Genomic DNA, 14,836 nt, shown 5'->3' on the forward strand with positions numbered 1-14,836 from the left:
CAACACATTGAAGAGTAAATTAGACAATTGTTACCTAATTACACAAATCATTCATAAAACATTTCAGCAATGAACAAAAAAAGCTGTATACATACAATACAGAATACAAAGGCTAGGAAATTTAGGGAGAAAGGTAAGTTTTCTACTTTTTAAATCTTTATTAAAAATTAAATCTTATTTTAATAAGAACAGACTAGTACCTTGCCACAAATGGCATAAAACAACAGTCAGTCAGTGTTGACTTTTTCTAAAAATAAAAAAGGACATAGACAACACTTGACAGGAGAGCTTTCTAGACTAGTTAACATTGCTGTCTGAAACGAAACTTAAATACTCTACAAATGTTTAAAAAAAAAAAAATTAAAAATCATGCTTTTATTTTGTGTTACTGCGTCATCACAGCGCTTTTGAGGTCGTCACTAAAAATGAAAGGTCAGTCGCACAATCCCCGTGAAAAGCATTCTGGGATAGAGTATGTAAACATCAGCCTCAAACCTGTCAGAGGAGATACCAATGCATTTTATACATAATGCAATTTTGAGCAGGCTTCTTTTTGTATGACTTTGCCTTTTAATACAATCGGGGGTCCCTCGACTTCGTGATTTATCGGGATGTGACTCTGCTTTCAACAAGCGACAGTACTTCTGTGCAAGTGTCAGAATGCTAGCAGCTAGTTAGCTCGCTGCTGGCTCACATTCATGCGCTCATCATAGTTGTATAACATTTCACTGGATTCGACCGTTCTTCTTTGTTACCGGTGAGCTTGAAAACATTCATCCAACTCGAGTAATGTTTTGTACACTGTGATGACACTGACGACGCTGTTGTAGTCATCGTCAGAGATTAGCGAGCTAGCCAATGAGTGCTGCAGGTTAGCTGGACGTTGTTTTTTTTGTTTTGTTTTGTTTTGTCTGTAAACGGTAAAGCACAAGTTTTACTATTCTTCTTGAGTATATTTTCTGCACAAGTTTTCGGTATTATCACATTGTTAACTCTTGGGTTTTTCATTTATGCAATGCATTGTAACCTTACTCTCTAATTTACTTTACACGCCGCACAATAGTAGGCCACATTCAACCTGTCAAAATGCGCAGCTTTTGGTGTGCACTAAATGCCTGAATCTAAACCTTTGGTATATGGGAATTGAGAATGAGATTGTCACAGCTGCTAGAATGCATGCTTGAGATTTGTTACACAAACTAAAGCAAATCATGTGTAAAGCCACGCCCCTTTATCGTTCCCGAGTTTGACAGCCATCAACAAGATGTCATTGTGTCCTGCAACAACTTCTCCATTTATTACTTATGGACGTATAGACCATTTCACAAGATGTAAACAACACTGGTCCAGAAGCACTACCTGTTTCAGTTTGTAACTGTTTTCTTTATTTCACATGTAAAGAAAACATCTTAAAGATGTTTGTTTAACTTTTTGATTCAGTTTTAAATGTTCTGTTGGTTGTATTTTATCCCAGCTTTTATGTAGTGTTAAAACTGAAACAGGAAGTGTTTCTGGACCAGTGTTGTTTACATCTTGTGAAATGGTCTATTATGACTGTAATTTTTGATATTTGATATTGACTAAGATTTCAGTGTATCTACTTTTGCCACATTTTCCCTGAGCTAAAATATTTTACATGGACAATCCACGGATAATTTAACTTTTAATCGTTATTTCATTCCGAAACTGACATCTTTATATTTGTTTTGGGAGACCTTCACCACAAAATTAAAATTGTCCTTATATTCACTCTCAATGTTTTCCTAAATCACTACGATTCATTTACTTCTGAGGAACACATAACTTTGACCGAAATAATATTAGTCAAGCAATGCATCATGTATACATTTTATACTGTGTGTGTGTGTGTGTGTGTGTGTGTGTGACTCATTTATAAATTTTTATAAAAATTGAAATATTGGGGGAATACTCATAATAAATAATAATATACAATATTAGAGATACCAAATCAAATGTTTCCCATTCATTAACTAGAGAGTCTTGTCCTGCCAGATTTATAATGAACCGATTAATCTTCTCATAATAACATAACAGTTCTTAACATTAAATGGACTTCCATAACTTTCTTTGTTGAATATATATATATATATTTTTTTTTTTACTTATTTCTTTATAATAATGTTAGATGTACATTGAATAACATTATTAAAAGGAATCAATATAAATGAGTCAAACACACAGTATAAAATGTATACATGAAAAAATATAGCATTGCTTGCACTAATATTTGTGTTCCCCAGAAGTAAATGAATCGTAGTGGTTTGGGAAATCATTGAGAGTGAATATGAGACCATTTTAATTTTGTGGTGAAGGTCTCCCAAAACAAATATAAAGATGTCAGTTTGGAAATGTATATCAATTAAGTGTTAAATTATCCGTGGATTGTCCATGTAAAATATTTTAGTTCTTTTTTTGTTCTTCAATTTTTCATGGCCCCCCAATAACTCTTGTGGGTTCCTAGACAAAAAAAAAAAAAAAAAACTGCAAACCTTTAAAAAGCAGTGGTTGGGTTTTTATCCGTATTTCAACCGTGTCGTCCAGTTACTGCTGGAGCAATAAATCAGAAACGTGCTGAGGCAAAGGGTTTTTTTTTTTTTTTTTTTTTTTTTGTATGGCTATTTTATAGCCCTACGCTTTCATTTTTCCCAAAAATCTTGTAAAGTCTCTGTCACTGTGTGGAATGCAGCTTACCATTCTAAGAACTCAAAGTATAATCTTTCTAAGAATTAAGTGAATTTCTTAGATGTTTCTTAGCTTGCTTCATCTCCTTGTTTGTTTAGACCCTGCAGTTGTAAATGTTTAACAGTTTGAGTCAAGGACCAAAGATGATCTCCTTCTCTCTAAACCGAGACAGACTCATTTGGACGTCTGTATAGTTTAGACTTATCACTCTGTTAGCTGTCAGTTGGATCCAAGCAATTCTAAACCAATTTTCAGCAGATGTTATTTGAGGGAGACAGGGAGTTTATTTGGGCTTGGAAAAGTTACAAAATCAGGATTCTTCAGCTCTGAATCATTCTAAGTATGTGCTTGTGCTTTGTGTCTGTATATCTAGCTCTGTTTGATCAGCAGTGAGAAAGAATATTCCTTATCAGTGACAGTGAGATTGATAAACTACTTGGGAAAAATATGTATTTATTTATTTAAATTACATATTTATTTAAATTATACAAAATATAATATTATTTAAATTATATAAAATATTATATTAAATTATAATTTAAAAATAGGCTATGTGTGCATGGTATTTGGTGTTCCCTTCATGTATTTAACAATACTTTAAACTTCTTCATGTATTTAACTGCAAACTTACATCCTTACTTCAAATATTCAATCACGGTTTAATTACTTCAAAAACCTGTTGTAGTTTGCATATAAATGTTACCCATTTTGTGAGACTAATGTATCTTATTCTGTCCAGGCAGCCCAGACTCCGTGTCCTACTGTGAAGGATGGGTGTGAAAACCTTCACTCACAACTCCCCCAGCCACAGCCAGGAACTTTTGGATAAGCTGAACACCCTGCGCAGTGAGGGCCACTTCTGTGACGTTACCATTCGTGTACAGGGCCAGCTGTTCTCAGCCCACAAAGTAGTACTAGCCTGCTGTAGTGACTTCCTTCGAGCGAAGCTGTCTGGGAAGCGGACTGAAGAAGACACTGTGATTGTAGGTGAAGACAACAAACATGTGCTGGATCTTCAACACGTGACTGTCGCCGGTTTCGCCCCTCTTCTGGAATACGCCTACACGTCCACCCTGTCCATTAGTACGGAGAATATCATCGATGTACTCGCGGCGGCTAGCTACATGCAGATGTTTGCGGTAGCCAACACTTGCTCTGAGTTCATGAAGTCCAGTATCCTGTGGAACTCTGCATCCTCGGGAGCAGGAGGCCCTGGTGGTGCCCTGCCCCCGGGTTTGCACAGGCCCCAAGAGCCACCTGAAGGCCATGCGAGCTGCACCCTCGCCCCTGTAGATGCCCTCTCACCGTCTCCGGTCTCATCCGAGTGCAGTGTACCGGAGCGGCCCATCCCTGTGTGCCGCGAATCTAGGCGCAAGCGCAAAGGCTTTGCGAGCCCGCAACCAGCATCCTCTACCTCTCCACAAGTCCCCAACCCCTCTCCCTCTTCTTCCTCCTTCCCTGAGAGTTCAGCGCAGGCTCTGGAACCTTCTCTGGCCTTCTCCTGGACATACCCCTTTGGTGTGGACCGGCGGTTTACTCCAGAGAAGTCAAAATTACCCGAAGGTCTCCTGGAAGCATCCGGAGCGTCGGGGCAGGACTCTAGTGGACGGGCACTGGTGGAGTACCTCGCCTGCGAGGGTCCGCGCAGCCTGGGGGTTGGGGGTGCGGCAGGGGTAGAGGAGGAGGAAGAAGATGATGTCCAGGTGAAGGTGGAAAGGCTGAGTGATGAAGAAGTGCATGAAGAGGCTTCTCAGGCGGTCAGTGCCCCACACAGTTCTCTGAGTGACCAGCAGACGGTTCCTGGCAATGAGCACACCCAAGAAGATCTACTCATCAGCCCCCAGTCCTCATCCATTGGTAAGACTCCTTACATTCATACATACAATTTCTTGATTACACTTATTCTGTGATGGGCATTTAGACGTAGATCTAAATGTAGATTAATTAACGTCTGTATTACATGGTTATTAAGGTCTACTGTTCACAAGGTTCGAGTAATTATTTTTTTTAATTTTTTTTAAGAAATTATACTTTTATTTAGCAAGAATAGCAATTACTCTGAAATTAAAAATCTTTGGGAATTCCTAAGATATTTTACACAACCACAGGAAATATATCACACTGTGCAAGTGATCTTTGGATATTTTATTTCAAAAATCTTTCATATTGTAGCTTTATGAAAAATTGTACAATTTTTTTTTCTTAATAATTGCACATGACAGTTAAAGGGATAGTTCAGCCAAAAATGAAAATTCTGTCAGTAATTACTCACCCTCATGTTGCTCCAACCTTGTAAGACTTTTGTTCATCTTTGGAACACAAATTAAGATATCTTTGATGAAATCTGAGAGCTGGATCACTCCTTCATAGGCTGCTAGGTAATTGCATCTGCAGGCCCATAAAGTTAGTAAAGACATTGTTAAAATAGAGTGACTACAGTGACTCAATTTTAAGTTTATCAAGCGTCTAGAATACTTTTTGGGCACAAAAAAAAACCAAACTATTAAATTACTAATAAATAACAACTTTATTCAACTATTCATTTTTTTCTGTGTGAGCCTCGAGTTACAGTAGTTCACGCGAGCGCCACGATGCATGCGCGAGAACTGAGAAGATGATGCCGATGGGTCTAGAAGTAGTGTTTAAAATGTAGTGTCTAAAGTGTGCATTTCCTTGATTTCTGAATCGTGAGAAAACATAAAAGTTCCTTACCAATCCCACAAAATGAATGGCTTACCTTTCACACTTTCACATCAAATGATCGTGAGTGTCATCTTCTCAGTTCTCGCGCATGCGTCGTGGCGCTATCGTGAACTCACATCAGAGGCCCACACGGAAGAAAATAAAGTTGGTACTAATAGTTTAGTAAAGTCTGTGTTTCGTGCACAAAAAGTATTCTTGTCACTTGATAAACTTAAGGTTGAGCCACTCTAGTCACTTGGACTATTTTAACAATGTCTTTATTAACTTTCTGAGCCGGCAGAATTACCTAGAAGCCTATGGAGGAGAGATCCATCTCTCAGATTTCATCAAAATGTCTTAATTTATTTTCCAAAGACAGAATTTTCATTTTTGAGTGAACTATCCCTTTAAGTCATTAAATTGACAATGACATATTTACCTCAACTTATTAGAACTTTACTCTTTGATTATTTCATGCGCTTTTGAGGCAGTATCTGTTTAAAATAAACACAATATTGAGACATGGTTTTACTGGAGAAGAGGTTCAAAAACAAGATTTTGCTCTTTCTTCAGGCTCCATGGATGAGGGGGTGACGGAGGGTCTCCAGTCAATGCAGGGCACTCCAAACACTACTGGTCACATGGAGGAGGATGAGAGGTAAGGCCCCTTTGAGTGTCTGGGTTGTTTTTACAGAGTATTCTTTTACAGCATCTCACTTTTATGATTGAACTAAAGGGCTCCTCTGAGGAGAGACATCATTTTTTAAACTTCTCATCATCGTCTTTCCTCGTGTAAACTTATTTGTACGCAGTAGAGGCTTCTGTGATATTGTAGTGGCTATTAGGATGAAGATTTCTTGCCAAGAGGTCGGAGAAGCTAGTTGGCAGGCTTTCTGGAAACTTCTTGGACATGAAATTTGCCTTTTGGAATACTGGAAGAGAAGGGAAATGGTATGATGCAAAACAAATGGGAGAGAAAAAAAAAGACACTGCTGTCCATCTCAGGAGTGGGAGTCTGCTTTTATATGACAACTTGATATGCCTGACTAAATGTGTTGTATGTTAAATCTTTTTGGGGGGATCTCTGTGGATAGAGTAAATTGTAGCAGTACTGCAAATACTGTACACTTTTTTTCGTGACACACTCTTTAAATTCCTACCCAAATTTACATGTTTTCCTTTCAAGGGGTCATGAAATGGAAATGTTCTTGATATTTACACATTGAAGAGGTTACTCTGCAATAAAAATATACTCCCAATTTAAAATTAATGTTTTCTGTTTCAGTATATTTTCAAATGTAATTTAAGGCAAAGCTGAATTTTCAGCAGGATTACTCCAGTCTTAAGTCCCACTTGAAAGTTGTTGTACTCTTTAATGTTTTTGTAGGAAAAAAATTTTTTTTGTTATATTTTTCAGGATTGTTTGATGAGTGCAAAGTTCTAAAGAACATTTATTTGAAGCAGAAATTTATTTTGCAACATCCTTACTAAATCAAATTCAAAACAAATTCTTACTGAACCCTAAACCTTTGGCAAGATTGGAGGCACATGTGTCACCCTGTTTCCTTATTTAGTCATTTAGATTCTATGGGATATATGCACGCATAAGTTGACGCAAGGATGCTCGTCCATTTCCGGTTGTGGAGATTAAAGCGGAGGAAAACTGAGGAAAACGGGATTATGGCAGAGTCTTCAAAATTTACTGTCCTCCCGTCTTTGAAATGAAACCTACATACGTTTAGATGTAATTTTATATATAGTTAAGTTTATTTAATATAATTTTAAAAAGAAGCATAAACACAACGAGGGGTGTCTGTTTAACTAACGTTTCTTTAGTATAACCATGGAGTATAAAATTCAATATAAATTCTCGCTATTGCATTGGACTGTACGATCGGCGGAAGTTTTCGAGCATCCTTACACCTTCACCGGAAATACCGCCGTGCATAGAGCCCATTAAGAGTTTTTCCAACTTAAAATGATTACTTGAGACAAGACAGATTCTAGTTCTACAAGTCTCTTGTTAGTGACTACTTAGAGTCAGTGTGTAATTGGATCATCAATTTAGCCTCTTTTCTTTTTTCTTGTTACTTTTCTCCAGGTTGGAGAATGTCCAGTACCCATACCACCTGTACATCAGTCCTTCCACCCGCCCAGGACTCAACGGTCCTGAACGGCCCTTCCAGTGTCCTACATGTGGCGTCCGCTTTACTCGAATACAGAATCTCAAACAGCACATGCTCATCCACTCTGGTGAGAAAGCCTCTGCTATTACAGGACTCCACACTGACCGTGACAGTGCATGTGAATGCTAAGAATTATTTTTCTCCCTTCAAACACTATATTATATTCACTTTATATTCCTGATGCCTCACCCAGTGCTTAATTTAAGCCATGTGCTGCCCGATCCTGTTCCGGAAAATAAACAATCTGGAATTAACAAGTGCATTTCATGGTGATAGTGGATGTCTGCATGAGACAGAGTATGCACGGGTTTGTTTTATGCCCAGTGAGCAACATAAAGTATGGAGAGTGTATATACCTGGCAGATTATTTTATTAAAAATATGAAAAAATGTCAAAAAGACAGTGAAGCTAATTTTAATTTTTAATACCCATGAGTAAAGCTGATGGTGTTTCTGATTTAAAAAATACAAAAATCCTGAAAAAATGGAACTGCATCTCTTGACAATTTTGCTAATACTAATCAGGATAGCAGGAGACATTAGGAAGTTAGATCAGCCAGATTCGGTGTAATAAAGGGGTAATGATGTCATCGGTGAGTGAGAATATCACTGATCAACTGAATGATATTTGGTCCCATCGTAGCTATACATTACAGAATAATACACTAGTATTGTAGTTAGGGCCATGCGGACACTTGTGAAAGATGCCCTTAGTTGTGCTATCACTGTTTAATGACGGCATTGTATATTCCAGGACAACTGAAGTTGTAAGGTCGGGGTCAGTCACAGCGCCTTTTAATTGTTGTTTTGGGTCAGGCAATTATTAATTTACAAGCACTTTGGCACAATGGCCATCCCCATTTCTTATTGATTAATGTACTGAAGCTTTATTGTTCATATGTTTTAGGGCAGCTGAGGACAGGTGGTGAGCTTTTAGACAGAATCCTGGAAAGACTTGATGTCGGGCTCTGTAATACATAAACATCTTGTTTGAGTTTGAACAAGAGTACAACATGATTCACCTTAATCAACTAGATAGTTTATACTGAGGTGGCGTTTTGTTTGCTGTTGATTGTCCAAATAGAATTTATCACAGTTATGGACTGGTGAAACCGATTGTAAGCAATTGGTTTAGTTGTGGGTTATGTGAACTTTCACAATAAACATCCTGACTTATTTGCATGAGTAGGACAATGTTTTTGGTTCTTTTGTCTTTTATTTAGCAGTTAGCACACAACAACCTAAAACAAAGACATTCTTGTTATGTTCATTTCAGTCTCATTCAACTTCATTATCATCTTTATTTGCTAATTATCTCCTGTTTTCTGATATGGAAATGGTAGACGGTAATCTTTCATGGATTTCCTCTACAGGTATTAAGCCATTCCAGTGTGACCGCTGTGGAAAAAAGTTTACGCGGGCTTACTCCCTGAAGATGCACCGGCTGAAGCACGAAGGTAAACGCTGTTTCCGGTGCCAGATCTGTAGCGCCACTTTCACTTCCTTCGGTGAATATAAGCACCACATGAGGGTGTCTCGCCACATCATCCGCAAGCCTCGGATTTACGAGTGCAAAACGTGCGGCGCCATGTTTACCAACTCCGGCAATTTAATCGTACACCTGAGGAGTCTCAACCATGAGGCGTCAGAACTAGCAAACTACTTCCAGACCAGGTGAGGAGGAGCTGAACATTCTAAGAAAATATGTAGAAGTACAAATTTAGTTTTGTACAGTCGGCCGTTCATCTCATGTTGAGGAGGTAGCTGTTGCGTTTTTGAATTGAGGGGGGCAGAAATTATTCAACTGTATTGAAGAATATATGTATACAAGGTGAAACACTTTACAATAAGGTTCAATTCATTGACATTAGTTAATGCATTGGGTGTTATGAACTAACAAAGACCATTGCTTTTAAATCGTTTTTTTAAATATATTCTTATTCACTTGAAAGAAGCCTGTTATGCTCAACAAGGATGCATTTATTTGATTAAATACAGTTAAAAAAATGTAATAATATGAAAAAGTGTTACAATTTAAAGCTTTTCTATTTTAAAATATAATTTATCCTTCAGTGTCACATGATCCTTCAGAAATCATTATAACATGCGGATTTGGTGCTCCAGAATTAATACTTTCTTATTATCAGTGTTGAAACAGTTATGCTGGTTAATATTTTTGTGGAAACCGTAATAAAAAAAAAAATTGTATCATATATTTTTTTTGGTAACGATCTACTGTATGTAACTTTTGATCAACTTAATGCATCCTTGCTGCATAAATTTTTTTAAATCTTGAAAAAAAAAAAAATCTTACTATAACCCAAATTTTTAACAATATTAATGTATGTACGTAATACATAAACTAAGGTTAATTTATATAACTTCAACTGTATACTATGAACATACATTAATTAACAATGTGAAATAGTATATTTATAAATTAACAATAACCTAGATTAATAGTCTTTTATAATGTTTGCTTATTGTTAGCTTATTCATGATACCTGTTGCATGACCTAATGTTAACTAATATAACCTTATTATAAAGCGTTACAGATGTACTTTTAAAGACTGAAGATGACAGGTTTTTCTCGTCGAGGTGTAACTGACAAAATTCTTCTATCAGATGAAATGTCTTTCCTGCTGATTTTTAACAGGTTTACCCCAGTCCAGGATAACGCCCCGTTCCATTGTGTTTTATATGGAAGACCGTTTATTACTGAATAGAGCTTTCAGGAAATCAGTGAAATCTCCTCTATTGACTGTCCTGATCCGTATTATGCTTATGTTTATTTATTCCTGAATAGCTTTAACACACGTGCACACACCCTTCAGTTATTCTTGCATTCTATTCTTAAAATTGCACGTGTATTTCTCTAAGATGTGTTCTCCAGGAAAAAAAAAAAAACTAAGTGACTTTCCTGTTTGAAATTTAGTATTTTCTAAATGAAATAATCACGGCTTTGATTCCATTTTGGTGTTGGACCTTGCATTAGGAAAAGAAGCTTTGCTATGTAAACAGTTGGAGCGGGCAGGGAAATCAATCCTGCGTCAGCTCAATAGGTTTTTTAAGTGAAGTTCTCTGAAAGAGACGTTCATCTGAGGTAATCTTCCCGAGGCTAGCTGTTCATTAAAGCAGAGAAAAGGGAGTCAGGTGCATTTATGCATTGAGCTCCTGCTACACGTAGACTCCCTTATTTCATTCAACTGTTTATTTGATTTAAGCCCTCTCGCTCTTATGATCATTGTGGTCTATTCATCTTTGTCAGGCACAAATAAACAGTGTCTATGAAAGCTACAGAGATGAGGCAATAGTTTGGCTCTGCCGTGTGTTTCTTAAGAGAGGGAGCGGTCATGTAGTGTAGTGAAGTATTATTATTGTAATTAGAAACGGCCAGCATTGTTGACAGAATTTTTGATGGACTTAATGTTTAATTTTAAGATGAACAAACAAGTATAAATTGATGGGTTAAATGGATATCTCACATTGTGCTAAGGACTTTAAATTTGGAAATCATTGTCGAGACTGCGACGACTTACTGTAAAGAAATAGGAAATTATGTCATTTAGAATCTAAATCCTATTCATGGATTATTAAGCTATCAGTGTTTGACTTGTAATTTCTTCTAGCTATATCACTTTTTCTGCCAAGCCACAATCCTCAATCTAATTTTGAAACTTCAATTTTGACTTGTAGTTTAGATAGCTGAAGTGTTTTGCCAGAGGACATTTTGCCTAAGTTTATTGCTTGACTTGAACATGCAAGGACTGGCTGTTTGTGGGGGGAAAAAATCCAAAGAATTTTAGACTCGTTTACCAAACTTGGAACACAATCTTGAGTTAATCGTAACAAATTACTATTTTGTTTTTTGACAAACTTGCGCCTGAGTGGTTTGACATCCTCTGATTGTGGCTTCACAGAGGATATTGAAAGCAATGACTTCAAATTTGAATAGCCTATTTTTGTGTTTTAGCCCCATCAAATTTGAGCTTTTATGCTAAAAAGCCAATGTAGATACTAAGATTGTGAAGATCATTAAACTTGTCAGTTTTATGTCATGTTAAGTTAGTATTGATGGCAGTGATCATTTTCTGAACATTGGCGCTTCTCTCCCTTTTGTTGCCCTAGTGAGTTCCTCCTCCCAGACTACCTGAGTCACATGCAAGAGGAAGAGGGTCTGGGACACTTTGAGATGAGTGAGCACACCTTTGAAGCTTCTTCCTCCTCTTCCTCAGTCCAAACACCAGTTATCTCTCAAGTTTCCTCTACCATGAACTATGACAGCCACACTTCTGCACCTCCTTCCCAAACCCCAAACCCCAGATCAGGGCAGGAAGGGGAGGGCACACCAGGCGACCATCCCAAGTCCTCCGCTGCCGTTACCTCTCTACAAGACCCAGAGGAAGATGAGGGAGAGAAAGAGAAAGGGGGGAGAAAGAAGAAAAGACTTGTGTCAATTACAATTGAGTGAAAACGTTCCACGTAAGCATGTATAATAACAGTCCTGTTGCACACGTCTCGTTACAGCTTACAAATCTGATGTGTTCCATTATCAAAAAGTATAATGCCTTTTGATATTTGTTCATTCTGATTTGTTGGGGTTACTTTAAAATTCAAGTCAAGTCACCTTTATTTATATAGCGCTTCATTCGATAGATCGTTTCAAATCAGCTTTACAGTGATGACAGGACATTTTCTGAAAGAACATCACAATTCTAAATTAAAAAAAACCAAACAAACTTGAAATAAAAAATGTACTTATTTATTAGTAACCCATTATCTGTAATTATTCATCTCTAATGAATTTGTTCCATTGAACATATTATTTTTTTATTACAATTTTTTAACCACTTAGAATTTTATCGTACAAATGTGATGTTTTTTTTTTTTTGCATAACGTTGAACTATGACTGATCTGTTTTTATTATTTTTCTTCATTTTCTCCTATTTCATGTCTGCGCCTTAACATAGCAAACTGCCCCTTCTGACTGTAAACAAACCTGTTATAAACTGGGAAGCTTCGACCCCCTGAGGACCGTTCCTAAAAAATGTGAAAGACAGTCTTTGTTACTACTTCCATGTGTGTTCAGAGCGGAAACAAAACACTGAACCTGACTGGCACAAAACAACCATGAGACCTTATTAATGGGCTGTTGTGCGTGGATGGTGACTAATCTAATGAGTGTATATGTGAAGAGTAGCCCTGTTTTCCTAGCCCTCTTTTCTGCTGTGTGTAATGCTGCTAAATTTTGTATACTGTGCCTCTTGCTCAGCTCTCCGAACCACTCGTCAATTCGATCTGAAGAGCTGTACGTGAATTCTTTTAGTTTAACATTGTTCTTTTGATTGTGACAGATGGATGAAAAGGGTCACGTTTTAATAGAGTGGAAGGTGATATTTCCATAGCCTTTCCCATTTTATTGCTGTTGGAATTATTCTATGGAATTTTTCTCCATAACTTGATGCCATAGTTGTATGTGCCTAACAGTCTCCAAAACAAAGTTTATGAACATCTTGTGACTATGGCATGAGCCTTGATTGAAGATATGTAGCATTTATTTTGTTTGGTGATTGTAATGATCGTGTATCTTGCGTATAAACCCGCTTCCTCCATGTGATATTGCACCTGGCAATCAGTCTCGAAGCTGCTCCATTCCAACATGATTTTGTAGGGAACAAACATTTTTAATAGGCTTTGTGCAATATTGTTTCGGATGATTCGCGTATTACAAAATGAAATGATGTGAATAAAAACATTTTATACTGCAGTGGACAATGAGCTGAACGAGCGAAGATAACGAACTACAGGAGGGGGTTAGTCGAGGGAATAAGCTAAAGCATGTACCCTTCGATAAACAGTTCAGATGAAATACAAGGAGCGAAAGAAATCATATTATGTTACATATTATTACATATTATGCAATATGCTCTGATGTCATTTCCCTCGAGATGGTCTAGCGCTTATCTCACTCTCTCCACCGCGGGCTGTTGCTCAAACTCAATTACTTCATAGTCTGAGAGTTTGTAGTGACGCATTTATCCATAAGACAATATTGGCTGTCTGTCCCAGATTGCTCTTTGTGCTACTTGCATGTTTTCCGTGCAAACAGAAGTATGGGGGGGTGAATATAGCATGGGTCGATTCGTTTGTTGGATGTCGTTTCAGATATGTGCAACTACAATTTTGTATACAATATTCAATCTTTGGTGTTCAATTGTTTGAGCAGAAAGAAAACGTGGTATTTCAGTAGTCATAATGCTTTTTTTCCTAAATCCGCATCGATGACGGTTACCTTGTAAAGTGTCAATTTGTACATTTGTAATATCAATGTAAGTGTGAGTTATTTGATTGAGTCTTGTAGTGTTCGCTTTTGTGATCATGTCTTAATAATAGTATATACTCTATATGTTTTTTTTTAAAGCCTATCGTTTTAGTGGTATCTTGTGCCTTTGGATATTGGATCTGTATTGTATTTTAATTGGCATAAACATTAATTGATATGAATTCATAATGTTTTGTAGACAGAATGCTGGTAGACTTCAAATGTAGCTTGAAACTAAAAATATTTTTGAAGTGCTATTCGACACGGTTTTAACTGTACGTTTTGTGTTTATTTTCATAAAGAAAAATGTATTAGTCATTTTGTATTCTTTCAGTGGTTCTTATCATCCGTTTCTGTGCCAATTCAGATTTATTGAATGATGTTTTGTAAAAACATTATGTACATTAAGATTTACAGTAAATGGTTACAGCCTGAGACTTCAAGTGTAAATTCATTGCTTCCATTTTTATTGCTGAATAGTCATTCAGGTTTGTTCTTAAAATAGTCCTACACATTTGTACACTACCATTAAATTTTGTTTTTGAAAACAATTAATACACTTATTCGGCTATAGGATACATTAAATTAATTAAAACAGAGGGTGAGGGAATTAACATTTTAACCCCCTCAGACCTGAATTATGTTTCAAGTTTCTGAAAAATATAAAAGTACATTTTACCAGCTCATGAGGTTTCTATAAATTAAAACAAATGAAAAAAAATATATATAATCCTGTCCCACGAACCCACTATTTGTCCAATTACCCACTATTTTTATAAACTCAAAATTTCGACCCAAAAAAAAAAACGACAGTGTTACCCCTGTCATTTTATTTTTGGTGCGAAAAAATAAGTTTCTCCAATCTTCTTGAAACTCTGGATTCTGATAAAGGGCCATGGGACTTAGACCTGAGTGCAAAAATGGAGGCTCTAGACCCTTCCA

The 14,836-nt window shown here is 36.8% G+C and overlaps 1 protein-coding gene across 3 annotated transcripts; it reads left to right on the forward strand.

The window, feature by feature from the left end:
- The first annotated feature begins 432 nt into the window (after window positions 1-432).
- zbtb44 (zinc finger and BTB domain containing 44) lies at window positions 433-14,331 on the forward strand. Of its 3 annotated transcripts, none has more exons than XM_039659159.2 (6): window positions 433-757; window positions 3,447-4,560; window positions 5,959-6,043; window positions 7,487-7,638; window positions 8,944-9,244; window positions 11,700-14,331. In XM_039659159.2, the coding sequence occupies exons 2-6, from the start codon at window positions 3,474-3,476 to the stop codon at window positions 12,040-12,042; spliced, it is 1,968 nt and encodes a 655-aa protein (XP_039515093.2). In that variant the 5' UTR covers window positions 433-757; window positions 3,447-3,473; the 3' UTR covers window positions 12,043-14,331. The 3 variants fall into 3 exon arrangements, with proteins under 3 accessions (XP_039515093.2, XP_039515094.2, XP_039515091.2); XM_039659160.2 differs by having other exon boundaries at window positions 3,443-4,560; window positions 8,944-9,027; window positions 11,700-11,864; XM_039659157.2 differs by having other exon boundaries at window positions 434-757; window positions 3,443-4,560.
- The last annotated feature ends 505 nt before the right edge of the window (window positions 14,332-14,836 follow it).

The sequence above is a fragment of the Pimephales promelas genome, chromosome 4 (genome assembly GCF_988280905.1).
Source record: "Pimephales promelas chromosome 4, fPimPro1.hap1.1, whole genome shotgun sequence".
Classification (NCBI taxonomy): Eukaryota; Metazoa; Chordata; class Actinopteri; order Cypriniformes; family Leuciscidae; genus Pimephales; species Pimephales promelas.